At 45.5% G+C, this 21,730-nt stretch overlaps 1 protein-coding gene across 2 annotated transcripts in view; it reads left to right on the forward strand.

The window, feature by feature from the left end:
• The first annotated feature begins 1,365 nt into the window (after window positions 1–1,365).
• Window positions 1,366–21,730, forward strand: part of REL (REL proto-oncogene, NF-kB subunit) — a 63,087-nt gene continuing 42,722 nt past the window's right edge. Inside the window, exons 1-3 of one of the 2 annotated variants that reach the window (XM_083494453.1) lie at window positions 1,366–1,572; window positions 16,226–16,368; window positions 19,158–19,306. In XM_083494453.1, the coding sequence (XP_083350579.1) occupies window positions 1,566–1,572; window positions 16,226–16,368; window positions 19,158–19,306 (299 nt within the window). In that variant the 5' untranslated portion in view covers window positions 1,366–1,565. The remainder of the gene's footprint in view (window positions 1,573–16,225; window positions 16,369–19,157; window positions 19,307–21,730) is intronic. The other variant, XM_083494452.1, reaches the window with a different exon arrangement.

Consider the following 21,730-nt stretch of genomic DNA (forward strand, 5'->3'; position numbering starts at 1 on the left):
GTCACGGGGATTCGAACCGCCAACCTTCTGATCGGCAAGCCCAAGAGGCTGAGTGGTTTAGACAACAGCACCACTTGCGTCCCACTAAATGGGGGTATTGACAACTGGCTGTTGTATTCTAAAGGGTCCAGAATCAAGCAGTTGGCTCCCTGTCTGCAAGATTTGATAAGCCGGGAGGGCCGGGCTTGTCCTCTGATTGCATAAGGTGAAAATGATCCCACAAACCACCTTGGTAACTGCACTAGGTTGGCTCCAACTGGAGCTGCAACAAGTGTAGAGGCAAGATCTCTCCAAAATGTCTCCCTCTGGGAATCAGTAACCTCCCGGCCATCCAAAATAACTCTGCCGTCCAGCTACTGAAGGATGCAATGCAAGCTGCAAAATGTGCTCTTTCTGCTGCTGTTGCGATTTATTGGTGCTACTATTTTAACTGGTATTTTTTAATCATTTGAATGTGGTCAAATGCAATATGCGAGCTGCCCTGGGAGGAGAAATTCTGGAGGGTGGGATAAATGAATATAAATTCTCAGCCAGTTTTATTTCACATAGCCAAAGGCTGCCGCAATGTATACAGAATCATTCAACAATTAAAAGAAAATATACAGGATTGATACAAAAAACTTAAAACATTTATAAAAGCTACAAAAGTACCTTAATATACAAGTTAAGACATTAAACAATAAAATTTACAAGCTAAAATTATCACATGGCCACTAATATATTAAAAAAATAATGTTAATTAATACAATGTACAATTATATTTGGAGTTTGGTGATAAGTATATAGCTTGATGTAGATAGGGTCAAATAAATTCATCTCCTTTACAGTTGGTGAATAATAAATGAATAAAACCACAATTAAATAAAATAGCCACCCCTGTCTTTTTCCTGGCTCAACTGCCCCCCCCCCCAAATAAGCAGAAATGGATTTCTGTCCCCACTGGGTGGGAAAAAAAGGGTTGCTTTTGTCAGAATATTTGGACTATATGATATGTATTTGTATAATTTGGAATACTTAATGTGATTTGATTGGATTGTTAAAATGGAAAATTTAATAAAAATTATTTTTTTAAAAAGGGTGGGAAGGGTTGCTCTCATATTAAGCATTCATTATGACACCAGAGTTTTAGCATATTTGCTTAAAAGCTGATTTTTTTTGGGGGGGAGAGGATCACAAAGGGGGGGGGCTCCCCTAACTTGACATTCAGAAAAGAAAGGTTATGGGCTGGGCGGTGGGGCTCTGAGCTCACCGGCACGCCAAGTGAGAAGGCAGCAAGGAGGTGTTGAGGTTTCTGGGCTGTCTAAAGCGCTTTTGGAGAAGGAGGCGGGCAAGTACGTCACCTCGGGGCCAGCCTCCCCAAATGCTCGTCATCACTCGGGGGAAATTCCCAGCCCTGCGCGGGGTAGGGGGGTGGAGGGATAGTAGTAGCAGCTGGAGTCCGGCGAGAGCAGCCCAGACCAGAAACAGAAAGATCGGAAGGCACAAGCTGCAGCCTGCGAGACGGACAGCTTTGCAAAAAGCAATCCCCGGTCGGGCAGACAGCGCCAGCGGGAGGAAGCAGCGCCATGGCTGGTAAGTGATCTGAAGGAAATCAGCCCTGGAAGTGATCTTTTTGGCGCATCTCCGCGGGGCAGGAGCCCAAATTTTGCGCGCAGAATGTCCCGGCTGGGAAAGACCTCTCTCTCTCTCTCTCTCTCTCTCTCTCTCTTTCTTTCTTTCTCGCTCTCTCTCTCTGCCAGAGACCTGAGCAGGAGTAATAATGAAAATGAATTCTAAGAAGGTGGTATGACTCAGAACATTTTTTTTTTTTTTGCATGTTAGCAGACACACGCGCAAACACACTTTCCCCATCTCAGTCAGAGAGAGAGAGAGAGAGAGAGAGAGAGAGAGAGAGAGAGAGAAGAAAGAAAGAAAGGAAAGGAAGAAAGAAGCACAGCTCTTTGGAGGGCGATAATCCAGTCTGTGAGATGCAGCGGTTCATGTTGCCACATCACAGAACTGCACAGCTGGAAGGGACCACAAGGCTCACCTTCTGCAAGCTTCTGCCCTGCAGGAATCTTTGGCCTGGTGGTGGGACTCGAACCCACGACCGTGAGGTTAGGAGTCTCCTGCTCTGTTGACTGAGATGTTTGGCTTGCTCTGTGGAAGAACACAAGAGCCAGAGGCAAAGCTCTAATAATAATAATAATAATAATAATTATTATTATTATTATTATTATTATTATTATTATTATTATTATTCATCTGTAGATTTCAGGGTGGTTCACAGCATTAAGCACCTGTAGCTTCTCTTGATCTGGAGATGAAGTGGTTGGAGATGAAATTTGGCTCGTGGCATCTTCTCAGAGCCTTAAAAATGGTGCCACCATCTCTTGTGGCTGTTTGCCGTGGCGGCTGGGCTCTACCTCAAAAGTCGAGGCAGTATTTCTCTGAATACCAGTAGCTGAGAACTGCAAGTGCTGTTGGGCCCTAGAGTATTCTTTCAGGCTTCCCACAGGAATCTGTCTGGCTACTGTGAGAAGAAGAGGAGGCTGAATGAACCAGTGGCCTGATCCAGGAGGGTGTTGTGAAGGTTTTCCTTAAGGCAGGGATGTGTCAACTCCAGCCCTCCAGGCTCCTTGCTGTTGCAGCATTTAGGCAACGCTTTAGATACCTGGAAGTGCTTTGCAAGCCTTATCTTCGTAATCCTTACCTGTAAGGCGGGTCAGACTCAGCACATCACAGCCTCATTGCAGGTAAGGGGTTTGTGCGGACAGGCCACCTCCTGAACTGAAGCAGGGATTTTAAGTGTAGAATAAGCTCTTTTTGCCGCTGTGCTGTAACAGCCAGCTCTGAGACGTGTGGCCACCAGCTCCCTCAAGTCCAACCCCCACTGAATGACAACTATAACTATAACAATGAAAAGGTAAAGGGACCCCTGACCCTTAGGTCCAGTCGTGACCGACTCTGGGGTTGCGGTGCTCATCTCGCTTTATTGGCCGAGGGAGCCGGCGTACAGCTTCCAGGTCATATGACCAACATGACTAAGCCGCTTCTGACGAACCAGAGCAGCGCACGGAAACGCCTTTTACCTTCCCGACGGAGTGGTACCTATTTATCTACTTGCACTTTGACGTCCTTTTGAACTGCTAGGTTGGCAGGAGCAGGGACTGAGCAACAGGAGCTCACCCCATTGTGGGGATTCGAACCGCCGACCTTCTGATCGACAAGTCCTAGGCTCTGTGGTTTAACCTACAGCACCACCTGCATCCCTAACAATGAATTAATGGGGCATACATTATTTTAAAAGGGATGGACGCTGATAACCCCATGAGAGATGCTTTGCTGGTAGTTTTGTTGCTGTAGTTTTTGCTGCTTGTCAATTCGTACAACAAATGTTCTTTAGAACCTTGGTCCGTGTGCAAGAGCAAGCCTTCGGAGCATGTTGTATTCTACCCACTTTAAAATATATTTTCTCCCTCCTATGTTGAGACAGTCTCCTCAGGCAGTGCTGGCATTCTGTGGTTACTGTCTGACTTCAGCTATTGCTGTGCTAAATCTCTTCTTCCCATCACTTGGCTTTTACTTAATGACATGTATTTACACACCACAGGGAGAAAAGGGATCAACTAGGATTTCCCCTCACTGTGGTGTGTGGAGAGGCACATTCAATTGCCACTAACTTCAAGGGAATTTACTTCCGTATATACATACTTGGAAAGGCAGCCTTTACGTGTCCGTGTGGTTGATTTAAACAACAACAACAACACAGTTTGAAATAATTCAGTCCAAGCCACAACTTTGCCCGTGTAATGTTTTCATTCCTAATTTTTATTATTTTGAATGCAAAAGAGAAAATATGAAGAGAGTGAGGTTAGAAAATATAAAGCCATAATTGTCTATGCAGGCTCAGGTTCATAGCAGGATAAGTCAGTAATTGTCAAGCCAACAACAGATTAATCAGCAGTGAAACCTTAATACTTCCTCAACTGCATTCCAAGTAAAGCTCTCCTCTTGACCTTCTGCCTAAATACCATTCCTAAGATTGAGGACATACATTTCCTAGAAACAAAGCTGCGGTTTCCCCGGAGCCATTTGGGAAAGTTGTGGACTTTAAATGTCTTATACTACCATACATAGTAAGGACACCACATGAAAAGTATTGATAAGCCAACAATTGATGAGCTGGGAGGGCTTCCCTTCTCTGTCACTGGCACAATAACAACAACAACAACTCATCTCAAGTCTTTGGGAATGAGGATACAAACAGCCTGCTTATGAAGCTTTGGGAAAATATGCTTTCTGACTTTTAGAGAAACTCATGAAGTTATGAGGCATCACAGTTCACGTCACCAGACTCTGTCTGGGTAGGATTCACTCATTTGACTTGGTATTCGTCACACAGACCAGATGTCTTGTGGCAAATGCTATATGATAACGATCAAGAGGGGGAAAAAAACCATAATTTTTAATTTAAATTCGCAAGAAATTTGTGCACATCTGATGTTCTACAATGTGTGCAGGAGATAAACGCTGTCTCTCCCTCCGGTTTTTAAATTATACATCTTTATTATATACCTTTAGGCATCAAGCGACAACGTCCCTCATTGGCTGATTGGCATCTGATGCCATTTTAAATGTGTTGGGGACAGGAGATTATTGGGTTTTCCTTGTTTTCGTATCTCTCCCATACTCTCATTAGTGATTTCCTGATTATATGGTTGTAAAAACTTCTATGAACCTTTCCTTTCCCGTACCATAAGTATGCGTGACCCCGAAATCTGTTATCATGTCCTTCTAGTTCTAATGCCTCTTGCTTATCCAATCTCATCCAGTCCCTGATCCATACCAAACAAGCAGATTCATAATACAATTTAAGGTCTGGGAGGGCAAACCCGCCTCTATCTTTTACATCTGTAAGTATTTTATGTTTTATCCTTGGCCTTTTCCCCCATGTTTTTTGTTTTTATTATGTATTTAATTTTTTTAAGGGTAGTTTTGTGTTGTGAACTGCAGAGCGGTATACAAATTTAGTAAATAAATAAACCCCGTGGATGGCTTCCAGCTTGGATAGAAACAAAACAACTTGATGACTGCCACCAATTCATGAAAACCAAGTCAGAACATAACAGAGTGTCCTTTCTCTGCTAACGCTGTCCAGTCCAGTTGCCTTGTGTGGGAGATTTGCCTCCTGCCAGTCCACTTGCCTGCTGTGAGAGAAATAAGGAAGGCAGTGGTTTAATGCAGTAGGAGAGGATTTGGAGAGGGTGTCGTCCCCGCCAGCCTCACCCTGCCTGCCACTTGATGCAACAGCTCTGAACAAAAAAAGGTGAGGGAACCAGTGTCACAGAGGAAGAGGCGAAACACCTTGGAGGAAGTAACTGAGCCTCATGAAGGAAGTAGCTGACTCTCAGAGCGGCGGAAGACGGCTGCTTTAACTTTATGGTTTTGTTTTGGTTATGCATCATTGTATTATTCCCCCCGCCTTACAGGAAGGGTGTGGCTCTGCTGTCAAGCCCTGCGGAATGACTGAGGTAAAAAGTGAGTTCAGGATTTAGTTTGAAGCAAGGCTTTTGTTTTTTGGGTCCCGTTCCCCCCCACCCCCCAAAAAATTGGAGACTCTTGGTAGATGTGAGCAGAGGGCCTGGCCCCCGCCGTTGAGCAATCCCAGCCGCCTCTTCCACTTCTGGGAATATAAGAAAGGTTTAGCGTTTAGGCGTCAGAGTTGATTACTTCCAAGTAGTTTTAAGCCCTGTCCAGGTTTCCTGGAGTTTCAGACCTTGAGAATCTAAGGGGAAGAATTTTGAGAGATGACGGGTGATGCCTAGCAAATTAGGAGAGGAGCTTAGTGAAGGGTGTTTTTTAAAAAATATATTATTATTATTATTATCTGTTATTTATTTCCAGTATTTATAGACCATTTTCACCACAGACAGTCACTAAGCAGTTTACAAAACAATCAACGAAACAATTTATCAGTCAAATGATACGGTGTTTAAAACAAGCAAAAAAACCCAACAACACCACACAGGTAAAAACATACGTTCCAGAAATATATTTAGCTACCGTATTTTTCGCCCTATAGGACGCACTTTTTCCCCTCCAAAAATGAAGGGGAAATGTGTGTGCGTCCTATGGGGCGAATGCAGGCTTTCACGGGCTTCCTGCAGCTCTGCGCCACCCTCTGGATCCCGGCGCAAAGCCGTGCGGGGCTCCGGAGGGTAGCGCAGAGATGCCTGCACTCCAAAGCCTGGTGCGCGCTGAAGAGCGCCCCCGGGCTTCGCGCACCTCTCCGCAAGCCTGGGGAGACCGGCGCGGCTCCCTAGGCTTGCAGATAGCAGGCTGTTCTGGGGGCTGGGGAAGCTCGGGCTTCCCCCGCGCCTGCCCCGTGCCTGGGGAAGGAATTTTTTTTTTCTTTATTCCCCCCCCCAAAAAAAATTAGGTGCGTCCTATGGGGCGGTGCGTCCTATAGGGCGAAAAATGTGGTATATTCATAAGGATGAAACCTAGTTGTGGAGGCATTAGGATGGCAACTGGTGGGCCAGGGAGTTTAGCATAAGGCAATCTTATGAAGCCAATATCTTACCCACAGTATTAGGATCAATATGCCTACGAATTCCAGTTCCTGGGGACGATAAACAGAAGGGTGGTGTTGTGCTTTATGTCCTGTTTGTGGGCGTTGCCATCTGGTTGGGGAAGAAAATAATAGAAGTATAGAGTTGGAAGGGACCCTGAGGATCATCTAGTCCAACCCCCACAATGAAGGAATTTGTGGCTGTCTCATACTGGGACCGAACCTGCAACCTTGGCGCTAACAGCTCTGTGACCAACTGAGCTGTGTTGGACTAGGTGGGCCTTTGGTTCAATCCAGCAGGGTGCTTCTTATGCTCTTATGCTTTTAAGCTAATCCTAGGCCCAGTATACCTGAAGGAGCGTCTCCACCCCCATCGTTCTGCCCGGACACTGAGGTCCAGCGCCGAGGGCCTTCTGGCGGTTCCCTCATTGCGAGAAGCGAAGCTACAGGGAACCAGGCAGAGGGCCTTTTCGGTGGTGGCGCCCACCGTGTGGAATGCCCTCCCATCGGATGTCAAGGTGATGGACAACTACCTGACATTCAGAAAACATCTTAAGGCGGCCCTATTCAGGGAAGCTTTTAATGTATGATATTTTAGTGTTTTTTGGTTTCTGTGGAAGCCGCCCAGAGTGGCTGGGGAAACCCAGCCAGATGGGCGGGGTACAAATAATAAATTATTATTATTATTATTATTATTATTATTATTATTATTATTACTCAGTCTTAGCCCCTCATCCTGAGATTTTGCTCCATCCTTAAAAGCAGCCTGCAAGGCTAACATATGGTCTAACCCCTGAGACCTGGACTCCCTTCCTGAGCCACGGCGCCTCTCATTTTTCAATGATGAAAACGATTTAAAAGTGCTTTTGTCTTGCCTCTTCTGTCCACAAGATGCAGCAGGTTGTCACACACAGGCTCACAACGAGCAAAGCGCATTAAATGCATCGTGCAAATTGCAACACCAAAGGGCCATGCACTCTTATATCCACAGCCTTCGTTAGCAGCATGTCAGCTGTTTGCCCCGAGAATTACAGTGGTACCTCGGGTTACATACGCTTCAGGTTACAGACTCTGCTAACCCAGAAATTGTGCTTCAGGTTAAGAACTTTGCTTCAGGATAAGAACAGAAATCGGGCTCCAACGGTGCAGCGGCAGCAGGAGGCCCCATTAGCTAAAGTCGTGCTTCAGGTTAAGAACAGTTTCAGGTTAAGTACAGACCTCCAGAAAGAATTAAGTACTTAACCTGAGGTACCACTGTAGTGCTTGAATGAGTGTATTAATAACACTGCTTCCTTCTTTCAGACAGGAATAAGGTTACTGCACTTCGTAGCTGTGTTTTGTTCTGTTTCTAAAGGGTTGTCCCCAGCTTCTGGGGGGAAAACGACACTCCATATTCACCAGGATTGTATCCACCCCTCTTTCTAAAGTTCGCTAGGAAAAACAAGGGTAGTTTTCTGAAACAGAGATGCACTGCTTTTACCCCTTGGCATTAAAAAATATCTAGCCTTTCAGCCTAACCCTTGTCACAAACTACAATGCTAACTTCCTCACATGTTGTGGGTGGGGGTTAGAACACAAGCCTGCTGCGCATCACCGCCATCACTCCGACGAGCAAAACGCCTCGAATTATGACAGGGCCAGGTTGTTAGTTGTGGTGGGAGTACTTTTAAATCGCCCTAACCTCTGGGTAGGAGGTGTGGAATTGCTCAGAGAGACACGTTGCCTCATATCTTGTAAGAGTTGTTGTAAACATGCAAAGTTCTTTGCACATCAGATATACCACATGCAAATGAATGTCACATCCTGCACACGTTTTGGGGGCGGGAAGGAATCCTCATTCCACTGTTATTTTCTTCACTGCTCCATTTAGAAATTTCACACGGTAACACTAGACTTGCAGTTCAGGTTGCTGGCTGCTACCAAGTACCATTTATATATGGGAGTGGTTGAAATGTACAATAGAGGACTATTGCTTTCAAGGTACTTCTGTTCAGATTTGTGGTTGATGATGTTTTGCTAGGGTGCCTGTGCTAAACGCCACCATATATATATATTCTGTCATACTGATTTATTGAGGAACTTGGGTCCCTTTGACTATGACTATGTGCAATAGGTAAAGGGTAAAGGGGACCCCTGACCATTAGGTCCAGTCGTGACCGACTCTGGGGTTGCAGCACTCATCTCACTTTATTGGCCAAGGGAGCCGGCATACAGCTTCCGGGTCATGTGGCCAGCATGACTAAGCTTCTTCTGGCGAACCAGAGCAGCGATGAAAACACCGTTTACCTTCCCGCCAGAGTGGTACCTATTTATCTACTTGCACTTTCACGTGCTTTCGAACTGCTAGCTTGGCAGGAGCAGGGGCTGAGCAATGGGAGCTCACCCCGTTGCGGGGATTCGAACTGCCGACCTTCTGATCAGCAAGTCCTAGGCTCTGTGATTTAACCCACAGCGCCACCCGCGTCCCTTACTATGTGCAATACTTGCCCCCAATTATGTCTATTATTCTTCTCTGCCAGCAATGCAAAATCTCAGCCTCCAGTTGGGAGAGACTCCCTGTCTGAACCCCTGGAGAGCTAGCTGTTGCTAGCCAGTGTAGACAATACTGGCCTAGAAGGATCAGTGATCTCTCTGAGCTTCTTATGAGTTTCTTTTGACACCTCCACCTGGTACTTTGGAACCTAGTTATCATCACTCAGTTCCTGGGCTTCCCATGTACAACAGTTTCCCCAGAGACTCCAGGACTGATAAGCAGATGTGACTACTAGAGAATAACCACATTTCAACTATGCTATGCTACATGGGGAGACGCAGGTGGCGCGTCTAAACCACAGAGCCTAGGGCTTGCCAATCAGAAGGTCGGCGGTTCAAATCCCCATGACGGGGTGAGCTCCCGTTGCTCAGTCCCAACTCCTGCCAACCTAGCAATTCGAAAGCATGAAGTGCAAGTAGATAAATAGCTACAGCTCCAGCGGGAAGGTAAACGCCGTTTCTCTGTGCTGCTCTGGTTCGCCAGAAGCGGCTTAGTCATGCTGGCCACATGACCTGGAAGCTGTCTGCAGACAAACACCAGCTCCCTCGGCCTATAGAGCGAGAGGAGCGCACAACCCCAGAGTCGTCCACGACTGGACCTAACGGTCAGGGGTACCTTTACCTTTACCTTTTATCCTACATGGACATTGAGATGGTTAAAAAGGGTCTGTTAATATTGCTCACCAACAGATGCAATACGAAAGGAGGAATGGGGAGAGGAGAGCACAGCCTTAGAGCAGTTGCACCATCTCTTCCCAACAGGTGTTGCCAGGCTGGTCTCCCCTTTGGCTTGATGGTCTTCTTAGGAGCTGGAGGGTGCAGCCTCTCAGCAGCCCTTGGTCTCCTGGCCAGAGGCGGAGGACAGAGTATTCTTCCCATAATCTCTGCAGACAATCTCCAGAGCAACTAGCAGCTAGAGCAGAGGGTGCTTCATGGCCATAGCTGTCAACTTTTCCCTTTCTTCCGAGGAATCCTATTCGGAATAAGGGAATTTCCCTTAGAAAAAGGGGAACGTTATGTTCATGGCAGGGAGGAAGGGAATCAAGCTCCCTGCAGGTGCTCCTGTTCTGGCCAAAAATGGGACCAGTCTGGGCTCCATCATGTTTTGCCATCATGTCCTTCCTAGGAGGCAAAAGGGTGGGGACTCCATTAAATAAGATATTGTAAAATTGAGGGGGAGGGGGGTTGGCCATTGGCCTCTTCCTTCTCTTTTCGGAAGCTCTCCCTTCTTGCCTGTCCTGCCTCTTAAGAAGGTAAGAAGGGATCGGGCCAAGACCTTGTTCTTGTAGTAGGCAACCAGACATGCACGAGAAGCCTGAGTGCAACACTGATCTCCCCACAGCTGGTATTCAGAGGCCTACTGCCTTCCAACAATCCTCTTCTGTAGGACCTAAGTGTGGAGATGCATTGACAGCAAGGGTAGCTTGCAACACTCCCCGTTTTACACCTGCCACTCTCTGTTCAACCTAGTTCCTAGAGCAGGGTTTCCCAAACCTGGGTCACCAGCTGTTTTTGGACTACAGTTTCCACCATTCTGCTAGCTAGGAATAGAGGAACTCCAGGAGGCAGCCCAGTGGCAGACAGAGGTCAAAAAGCAGCGCTAGATCTTAAGAACCAAATCACTTCAGCCTAGCATGTCCAGCCCCCAGCTTCCTCGACAGAAGGTTGGTTTGTTTATTTATTTATTTAATAAATATTTATTAAAATTTCAGAAAAAGGAATTGCATTAAAGCAAAAAATGCAAGAATAAAAGACAAAAATAAAAATACAAGAAAAATACAGAATAAGTACACAGATAAAAAAATAAAAAAATCAACCTTTCCATATCTTACATTCATATCCGTGTTTCCCTGACCTCCTCATACCTCCCTTTTTTTTTATTCCAATTCAGTTAATTAATTCAGCAATTTCTTTCCCTCCTTATTATCCTGATCTTTGATCTTAATATATTATAACATTAAATTTTTACCTATTTAAAAATCCAATTTTCCATATTCTTTTATATCATTACAGCTAGAAACCACTTAGCTTCATTCAAACATCATTCTAACCCTCATTAATTTTGCAATACTTCTGTAAATAGTCTTTAAATTTCTTCCAATCTTCTTCCACCGACTCTTCTCCCTCTTCGACAGAAGGTTGGTTTAGCCAATCACAGCCAGAAGCTTTGTTGTCACCACCACACCGTTAAACCCTTTGCTGCATTACAGGATAGATGGTAAATGACTCCACTCAAGTATAAACATTGCTGCATCAGGGGCACTGCTGTCCCTTTCTGCATCTCTTCATTGTGCTGAGCACCACCACTCTCTCCATAGCATAGCTGTCAACAGTCCCTTATTTGGTGGGGAAGTCCCTTATGCCAGCGCTGTGTCCCGCTGCTGTCCCTTATTGATGATGTCCCTTAAATTTCCCGGGTTTCAAAGGAAGCAGCTCCTCTCCCTCCCTCCCTGCTGGCCAGGGAGGAGGGAGGCTCCAACTGTGTTGTTTGGCTGCGTTGCTCACCCAATAAGGAGTCTAAGAACGACTGGGGGGGTGGAGCTTGCATGCCTTGTGCCGATCAAATCGGCCGCATTGCCTGGGGACTCGCCTTTGCTCAGCGCTTCCCAGCAGAGAGGTGACGGTGGTTTTCCTTGCTGCATCCCCTTTGCCGGGTTGCTGCGTTGTGGGAACCCCCACTTGAGGCTTTGTTTGGCTTCTGGCTGGGCTTTCTGCCTTTGGCTCGGAGGGGCTCAGAAGTTGAACATAGCTGTGCTCTGAAAATCCCTTATTTTGGCTGCTGATCGCTTATTTTCGAGGCTGCTGGTCCCTTATTTTCAAATCTGTAAGTTGGCAGCTATGCTCCATAGCTGAGTGGTAGAACATCTGCTTTGCATGCAGAAGGTCTCAGGTTCAATCCCCAGCATCTCCAGGTAGGACTAGGACAAGCCCACCATCAGACATCCTGGAGAACTGCTGCCAGTCAGTGTAGACAATACTGAGCGGTTCAGTTGTCTAGATGCCATGGGAGGCTGCCTTAAATGTCAGACTGTTGTCTTTCTAGCTCAGTATTGTCTACTCAGCATCTCTCCAGGATCTCAGGCATCACCTTTCCCATCACCTTTGCGCCTGGTCCTTTGAGCTGGAAACGCCAGGGATCAAACCTGTGAACTTCTGAGTACAGATACATGAGCTCTGCCGCTGAGCTACAGCCTTTGCCGTACAAATTTGTTTGCCTGAAGCTGCTCATTGTTTCTGCTGATGTTTTGGTACTTTGAGCTGTTGCTTTGACCTTGTTTTTCCATTTCCTCATCATGGTCTGGAAAGCCAGTAACAGTTGGAGGTACAATTCAATGCCTTAGGACATTTTTATTTTTTGAAGATTGATGTATTTATATACATGATTTTTATCCTGTCCTTCACGGGATGCGGGTGGCGCTGTGGGTTAAACCTCAGAGCCTAGGACTTGCCGATCAGTTCGAATCCCCGCGACGGGGTGAGCTCCCGTTGCTCGGTCTCTGCTCCTGCCAACCTAGCAGTTCGAAAGCACCTCATAGTGCAAGTAGATAAATAGGTACCGCTCCAGCGGGAAGGTAAACGGCATTTCCGTGCGCTGCTCTGGTTCACCAGAAGCGGCTTAGTTATGCTGGCCACATGACCCGGAAGCTGTACGCCGGCTCCCTCCCTCAATAAAGCGAGATGAGCGCCGCAACCCCAGAGTCTGCCACGACTGGACCTAATGGTCAGGGGTCTCTTTACCTTTTTATCCTGTCCTTCATCTCTAAGAAGGATACTAATTCCCCGTCCCTCTTAAACCCCTTCCCAAATATCCAATCCAATCGAAATCTTTATTACGGTCATAGACCAGCATAGTTCCCAAATATCTACACATTAAAAAAGTATCTCAGTTTAAGCGCCTTACAATAAAACCTCTAAAAAACAAAAAATGCTAATGAACACATTTTGGGGGAAATGTCACATTTATTTATTCAAAGGTTGATTTTTGCATGTAGAAACTTTAGCATCAAAATGCGTATCTTCAAGCAACTTTGGTTTAGAATCTGTGCCTCAGAGGACTTGCATAAAGGCTGATTGCATAAAGGTTCATTTTGGTATTCCTGGCACTAATTAGCAGTCAGTTACAAAGGAACTCCAAAAATGTAACCAAACCTGTATTGAACTAGTTCCGGGTGCATGTATAATCTGCTTATTCAAGTAAAGAGCTACCAGATTTCAGGAGTTGTGGAAGAGTGACAATTGAATGGGTGATTTAGAGCGCTACTAAGATGTGTATCTCCAACTGCAGACAATATTTTTTAAGCTGGTTAGCGGCCTGTTATGGGAGGGTGTCCCTCCCCCCTTTTCAAACAATAGGGGAAGTTTCTAACTTCCTAGTAAAGCCATATGTTTCTAGCTAATTGCCCCTTTGTAATGGTTACATTGATAAAGAAGGGGAAGTTTCCAAAATACTCTGAAGTAAAGCTGTCTTTGCTTCAGACATGTGAATTCCAAGCGTTCAGCACTAGGGTTGTGCAATAGAAAAAAGCCATGTTAAAAAGCTTCTCCATTTTTCATTGATCCAGTATTAAGTTCTGTTCTCCACATCAGTTTGTGATTTTCTTTTTTCCTCTGAAACTTGGTGGGAAGTTCTCCCAATTTACATATACAGTATGTGTGAGGTTTCGCCTGATTTTCACGTTTCTGCAAATCAACTTCCCCAGATAGAATGTGTTTCTGTATGTTATTTTCACCAATATATGCCTGTCGGTTGATGATCACCTTGCCCTACCATGGTGCACTTTGTGTACACCTTCCTTGGTTGGGGGATTGCAGTGCCAAACACGAAAAAATGCAAATGTTGTTCATTTTGCATAGCAGTTTGAAAGCACATCAAAGTGCAAGTAGATAAATAGGTACCACTCCGGCGGGAAGGTAAAGGGCGTTTCCGTGCGCTGTTCTGGTTTCTCCAGAAGTGGCTTAGTCATGCTGGCCACATGACCCGGAAGCTGTACGCCGGCTCCCTCAGCCAATAAAGCGAGGTGAGCACCACAACCCCAGAGTCGGCCACGACTGGACCTAATGGTCAGGGGTCCCTTACTGTTTCAGAAAATGTGAATTAGATAGGTTTGCCTATTCGAACAGAATCTACCCCAGCCCTTAAAACTTCTGCCCCTCCCTGATGGGTTGCTTTCCTAGATCTGCAGCTTAAGTGGTGTAGTACAGTACCTTATCACTGGATTCTGCTGAAATGTATAAATTTGGCCCTAACAGGCTGCGTGCATGGGGATCTGCTAGTTGTTCTGTTGGTGACCGTGTCCTGAAGAACATGGGGAAAGCACAGATTTCTTTTTTCAAAGTAAATATGAATTTGAACATAGAATTATAGAGTAGGAAGGCGTCAAACCCTTGCGATGCAGGAATCTTTTGCCCAGTGTGAGACTCAAACCCACAACCCTGAAATTAAGAGTCTCAATCTTTACCAACTGAGCTATTCCTTTGGACTGTGTCTTTGAACACCGAGTTATGCTTTTGCACATAATACACACTGTTGGTGATATTAATTTCCAACCACAGATCAAGTGGTTGGAAAGAAGCTGCTTCTTGACTTAGTGAAGTGCAGGTGATGTCATCATCAGGATAAGAAACCAAATAACTTTCTCTCTCACCTTCTCTCTCTCTCTCTCTCTCTCTCTCTCTCTCTCTCTCTCTGCCTCTTGATTTTAGGCCAAAAAGACAGAGTTTTTAAGCAGCAATGCAGCAGCTGGATGAGACAATTTTATTAACGATTTTGATTTGCTTGTATCAGGTCTGTGGCTGTGTAATAAAAGCTGATTTTTGAATTTAATTAATCCAGCTAGCCTCAATCAAGCCATTCCTTCCCAATGACGGGACTGGTTTTTGGTTTTAACATATATATTTTTTAAAGAAGACATAAAATTAATCCATGATATGATAAACGCACATGATAATAATAATCTGATAAATAAAGTTGCATATTCAAAAGATGAGCAGAAATATGTGTGTGACGTACTGTGGTTTAAAGCATTAAACACACACACACACACACACACACACACACACACCAATATTTAGATGAAAAGGCTTCCAGTGGCTTACATAAGATCAGTAAAAACAAGACAATCCCTGTCTTCAAGTTTACAATTTAAAAGACACAGCATAAAATGAAAAAGGGATGAGGAGAGAAGAAGAAAACAAGCAAACTTAGCTACCGATTGTTAATTTTTCATAGCTGCTCTGATATTGAATAGCTAGCACAATAAACAGTTCAGAAAGAGAAGGAGCTGGTTTCTCAGTAGGGCCAATGGACAGGCAGTGTTTCCCATCGCTTCTGCTTCAGAAGAGACAAGGCACACTTTCCCGTATATATTTCTGACATGCGCTTGTACTTTGCTTCACAAATCCACTTTCAGGCTACACATCAATATGACACGTGAGGCTGCGGGAAACAGCAATCCATTCGGAGAACCATGACTCGCAGATACTCTTAGCTAGCATAGCTCCCCTTAGCAAAAACAACAACACAGAGAAATATTTATCATGTGCTCCCAGATCATCCTTATTTAAACCATAGTTCCAAAGTTGAGAGAAGCACCTCTTCAGACAGTCTTAATTAATCCTATCAGTCCTGATTTCTAAGATCAGAGGAGTTTTCTGGCTTATCTGCAACTAAGCGAAGGGCTGTGATAATTGTGGCAGAGTACTGAAGTTTCCAGGTTCAACCCCTTGACATCTCCAAGTAGGACTGTGAGAGGACCCCTTCCTGAAGCCCTGGGGTGCTTCTGCAAGTCAGTGTGAACAACACTGAGCTATAGGGATCAGTGGCTTTACCCAGTATAAAGCAAAAGGACACGGTTTTCTCTGTATTGGGTCCCCGGCTATTGTTGGACTACAACTCCCATCATCCCTAGCTAGTGGGACCAACGGTCAGGGATGGTGGGAATTGTAGTCTGAGGACCCAAGTTTGAGAAACACTGCTCTACAGGTATAAATGGGTGTATGAAAATGCATATTGCAGAATTTGCAACGGGAGAGAGACCCGATTCCTACATCCCCTGTTTGTAAACTTTTCTGCCTGCTGTAAGGGAATACTTTACCTTTTTTAAAAAATAAAACATTGCACTGTTTTCTTTCTTTCCAAAGATGGTCATGAACCATACATTGAAATATGTGAGCAGCCTAGACAGAGAGGGATGCGTTTCCGGTACAAATGTGAGGGCAGATCAGCAGGAAGCATTCCAGGAGAACACAGCAGCGATATGAATCGGACTTTCCCGGCAATACAGGTATTCCTCTTCGTTATTGTGTTTTTGTCTTTCCCTTCTTTTAAAAAGGAACCGGGAGTTGTTTTGCCCAAGAGGCAAATGTTTATTGTTTCATTTACTTACTTATTTACTTATTTCATATTTTGCTTAATTGTAAAACAAAGAAAGAAAGAAACAACCCTCAAATTGTTTTACAAAAGAGATAACACAATAAAATTGGGGGGGGCGCTGCAACAACACTTTAAAACATCAAAAAGTTAAAATACTAAAACAGATTAAAATTACCTCAACTTCCTAAGCATCTGAGTAGGCTTGTCTAAACAAGAATATTTTAGCAGGCGCTGAAAATATTGCAACGAAGGGGCTTTCCTAATATCAACAGACGAAGATCCCAAAGTGTAGGAATCGGTGGTGCCACACTATATGATCGAATGCTTACAAATGCAGAACGGATATTACGTGGCACCTGCCAGTTCTGCCAATCAAAGTGGTCGAGTGGGCACGTGGGAGTAAGGCAATCCCACAGGCTCTAAAGGCCACGAACAGCCAAATTATATGCATGCCTACTTGGAAGTAAGGGCCATTGAATTCAGTAAGTAAATAGAACAGGCATAGGCAAACTTGCCCTCCAGATATTTTGGGACTACAACTCCCATCACCCCTGACTACTGGTCCTGATAGCTAGGGATGATGGGAGTTGTAGTCCCAAAACAGGGCCGAGTTTGCCTGTGCCTGAAGTAAAATAATAGAATCATGGAATTATTGAGTTGGATGGAACTCCGAGGGTCCAACACCCTACAATTCAGGAATCTTAACTAGATCATACACGACAGGTGACCATCCAACCTCTGCTTAAAAAACCTCCAGGGGAGTCCACAGCCTCCTGAGGAAGTCTGCTCCACTGTCAAACAGCTGTTAGGTATAGCACTGCAGGAGAAGGGCCCTTCCAGACCACCTGCTTATTGAACCTTCATTCTGATTTGTTTCTGGGGAGGTTAGATGATGCTGTCTCAAAGCAAGTGCTATCTCAACTTCCCAGTGCATTTTCCTGTCACTTTCGTTATCTTAAGAACTCTGATCTTTAGGGGGGAAGCGGGCTTCTTGACACAGCGCCTCCTAATCAACTATACTCGGGCACTCTGAAGTCACCGGTATGTGATTGGTAGTGCTCCAAGTTGATCTCTAGGACACAGGTGGACAAGCTCAGGCCAGGGGGCTGAAGGCAGCCCTCCATGCTGCTCCATCTGGCCCCCAGGACTCTCACTTGGCCATTCCTCCTCCCTGGACAAATGCTCTCTCCCCAGGCCACATCCTTCATGCTCCATTAGTGTTTTCGCCTGGCTGGAATGTGTCCTTGAACTCTGGTCTTGCTTGCCTGAATAGAAGCTCGAAAAAGGTTCTGAAGATGTTTGTGGAAGATACTCTACTGTACAAATACAAAATTCACATTCATTTCTCCACTCACTGTTGCCTCTGGCTTTTAGCCAGAAGGCTGGTGGTTCGAGCCCATCCAGAGATGGCTGTGGGCAGGATTTCTACACTGCAAAGGGGGTTTGGACTAGATGACCCTTGGGGGTCCCTTCCAACTCTGCTTCTATTTGTCCTGCATTTAAGATGGCCAAACTGCAGGACTGCAGCAGGCAGGAAAGCGAGAGCTTAAAAGTGGACCTAGCAGAAATGGCAGCTCTCCTGTTTGTTGGAAGAAAATACATGTAATATTTAACCACATATTCAGTAGCTTGGCCTCTTCAATTGCTTGTGTACTGCTGTTCATTTGTTCATATGTTTTAGCTGTTTATAAGATGCTTGCCCTAAGCAGTGATAATAATAATAATAATAATAATAATAATAATAATAATAATAATAATTATACCCCGCCCAGAGCCCGGCTCAGGGTGGCTAACACCTGTAAAATTACAGTAAAAACATAATAGGGGGGAAAAACCAATTTAAAATACAGGTTAAAATGCAGCCTCATTTTAAAAGTAGCCCATAGATCAAAACCATAAGGGGAGGGAAACATAAGGGTCAGACTGAGTCCAAACCAAAGGCCAGGCGGAACAGCTCTGTCTTACAGGCCCTGCAAAAAGATGCCAAGTCCCGCAGGGCCCTAGTCTCTTGTGACAGAGCATTCCACCAAGTCGGGGCCAGTCCTGAAAAGGCCCTGGCCCTAGTTGAGACCAATCTAACCACCTTGCGACTTTGGACCTCCAGAATGTTGTCATTTGTGGACCTTAAGGTCCTCCGTGGGGCATACCAGGAGAGGCGGTCCAGTAGGTATGTGGGTCCTAGGCCGCATAGGGCTTTAAAGGTCAAAACCGGATGAAACAATAAATACAAATGACTAATTAGAATTTTTTTTAAAAGTCATAGCAAGAAGACTAGCTACCAGGTTTGACAATCCCTTTTGAATCCCATAAGAGTGTGGTGATGATAACACCAAGGTTGCAGGTTCGAGCCCTGTATGGGGCAGCTGCATATTCCTGCATTCAAGGGGGTTGGACTAGATGATTCTCAGGATCCCTTCCGACTCTGCACTTTTATGGTTCTATTATAGTTCCTTGGGAACAAAATATTTATGGGGCTACAGGTGCGAAGGCCCCGCTTCCAGGGTTTACTTGTTGCCATGTCAGCGTTTCCTTGCTGCCTGAGATTGTGAAGGACTTTACAGGTTAAAACCAGCATATTGAAATAGAACCTTCTTGTAATCAGGGCAGCTGGTTTCGCCTTGAACGTGACAATTCCTCTCCACGTCTGACAAAAGGCACAAGGGTGATGGGCTCTCCCCCCTCTCTCTCTCTCCTCTGCAGGTGTTCAACTACTTCGGGAAAATAAAAATCAGAATAACGTTGGTGACCAAGAACGAGCCCTACAGACCTCACCCCCATCGGCTGGTTGGGAAAGACTGCGAAAATGGTTTCTATGAAGCTGAATTTGGGCCGGAGCGCAGAGTTCTGATGTAAGTAGTGGCTGTTGTTATGTGTGGCCAAAGGCAGAACTAATGTATGAAGGTCCTTCCTAGATCAGAGACCCATCGGTTCCAACATCCTCTTCTTGGAGAGGTTACCAGACAGGATGGTTAATATAGAAAGGGGGTTCTTTGTGAGCTCTCCAGACATGCTTCAAGAGCTCCTTCTCAACTTGAACAATCAGAAGAACATGGCAGCAAGATAAATGCTGGCTCCGACCTTATAGTCCTATCCAGAGCCATAGCGCAGTGGTAGAGTGTTTGCCTTGCAAGCAGGAAGGTCCCCGGTTCAAACCCCGGTATCTCCAGGTAGGAAAGTGGGTGACCTTTGAAGTTTAAAGATCGTTGCGGAATAAGCTCTTGTGAACAGAAGCCTGCTCCCATCAGTCTGCTGCTTCCCTGAAAGTTCATACACATTCTTCAAAGGGAGATTCCAGTGAAACGTTCCCAACCTAAAACTTATCAGCATCTTTGATTTGATACCTTTAGAGCGTGGGTAGGCAAACTAAGGCCTGGGGGACAGATCCGGCCCAATCGCCTTCTAAATCTGGCCCGTGGACGATCCGGGAATCAGCGGGTTTTTCATGAGTAGAATGTGTGCTTTTATTTAAAATGCATCTCTGGGTTATTTGTGGGGCATAGGAATTCGTTCATATATAGTCCGGCCCCCCCACAAGGTCTGAGGGACAGTGGACCAGCCCCCTGCTGAAAAAGTTTGCTGACCCCTGCTTTAGAGCTTAATCAAGACTGGGGCAGGGGCTAAAGTTACCCAGCAGAGTCTTGTCAGTGCTACTTATTGCTGTTGTAAATGGCCACGGTATGTATCTTGTATACATAAGAAGAGCTCTGCAGGATCAGACCCATGTAGTCCAGCATCCTGTTCTCTCAGTGGCTAACCAGATGCCTGGGGGGAACCCACAAGCCAGACCCCTGAGCACAAGAGATTTTGTGATTTTGGAGGCATGCTGCCCCCCATATCAGAGGTAGAAAAATAGCCATCATGACTAGTAGCCATAGATAACTCCATTCTCCATGAATTTGGCTAGTCATATTTTATAGCCATCCAAGTTGGTGACCATCCCTGCCTCTTGGGATAGCATTTTTCCATACTATAACTATGCACTGTGTGAAGGAAGTACTCAGCATCCTGTTTCATCTAACATTTAGCCCTTGGGTTCTAGTGTTGAGAGAGGCCCATCCACTTTCTGCATACAGTGGTGCCCCGCAAGACGAATGCCTCGCAAGATGGAAAACCCGCTAGACGAAAGGGTTTTCCGTTTTGGAGGTGCTTCGCAAAATGAATCTCCTATGGGCTTGCTTCGCAAGACGACAGTGTCTTGCGAGTTCCTGCTGGTTCCCCCCCCCCTTTTCTAAGCCGCTAAAAGCCGCTAATAGCGCTAATCCGTCAATGGGCTTGCTTCGCAAAACGAAAAAACCGCTAGACGAAGAGAATCACAGAACGGATTCTTTTCGTCTTGCGAGGCACCACTGTAATTCCATATACTTCAAGGTCTCGTTCGTGGTCATCACCACCATAACTGTATTTTGTGAAATTAGATTTCCCTCCCCCACCCCTTTATGCTTGCCGGTGTTGAATTGCATTTTTGCCGTTTTACTGCCTATTCAGCCACATAGCTGTCGACTTTTCCCTTTTCTTGCAAGGAATCCTATTTGGAATAAGGGAATTTCCCTTTTAAAAAAGGGAAGCATTGACAGCTATGTTCAGCCAGTTTGGAGAGATCACAAAATCGTAGAGTTGGAAGGGTCCCTGGGGATAATCTAGTCCAACCCCCTGCAATGCAGCTGTTCCGTGTGGGGATCGAACCTGCAACCTTGGTATTATCAGCACCACGCTCTAACCAATTGAGCTAGCCAGAAGATGCATTTGAGCTTTGCTTAGCAGTGACAGCAACTTGTACTGGTTGCCTTTCATAGTTTCTAGCTCTCTGGATCACATACACACTCAGGGCTTGTGTCTGAACACCCTTTCTTTTTTCCTCCGGAGCTCTCCCCACAAAGACCTGCTCTTTAAAGCTCAATCGGAGCAAACTTCCATCAGTGGAAATCCCGAACTGACATTTGCTCTGATTCAGCTTTAAAGAGCCAGGGGAAAGCTCAAAGCAAAACAACAGCAACACTCAGACACAGAGCGTTAAAGCGCAAGTTCTCTCACATACAGTACCTGTGCATGGATATATCAGCAAGGTAGAAATGCTTCACGCATCTGATGAAATGGGCTCCCATCTAGGTAGGAAAAAGGTAAAGGACCCCTGGATGGTTAAGTCCAGTCAAAGGTGACTATGGGGTTGTGGCTCTCATCTCGCTTTCAGGCTGAGGGAGCCGGCGTTTGTCCACAGACAGCCTTCTAGGTCATGTGGCCAGCATAACTAAATCGCTTCTGGTGCAACGGGACAC

Source organism: Podarcis liolepis (assembly GCF_965112155.1).
Source record: "Podarcis liolepis genome assembly, chromosome: 3".
Lineage (NCBI taxonomy): Eukaryota > Metazoa > Chordata > Lepidosauria > Squamata > Lacertidae > Podarcis > Podarcis liolepis.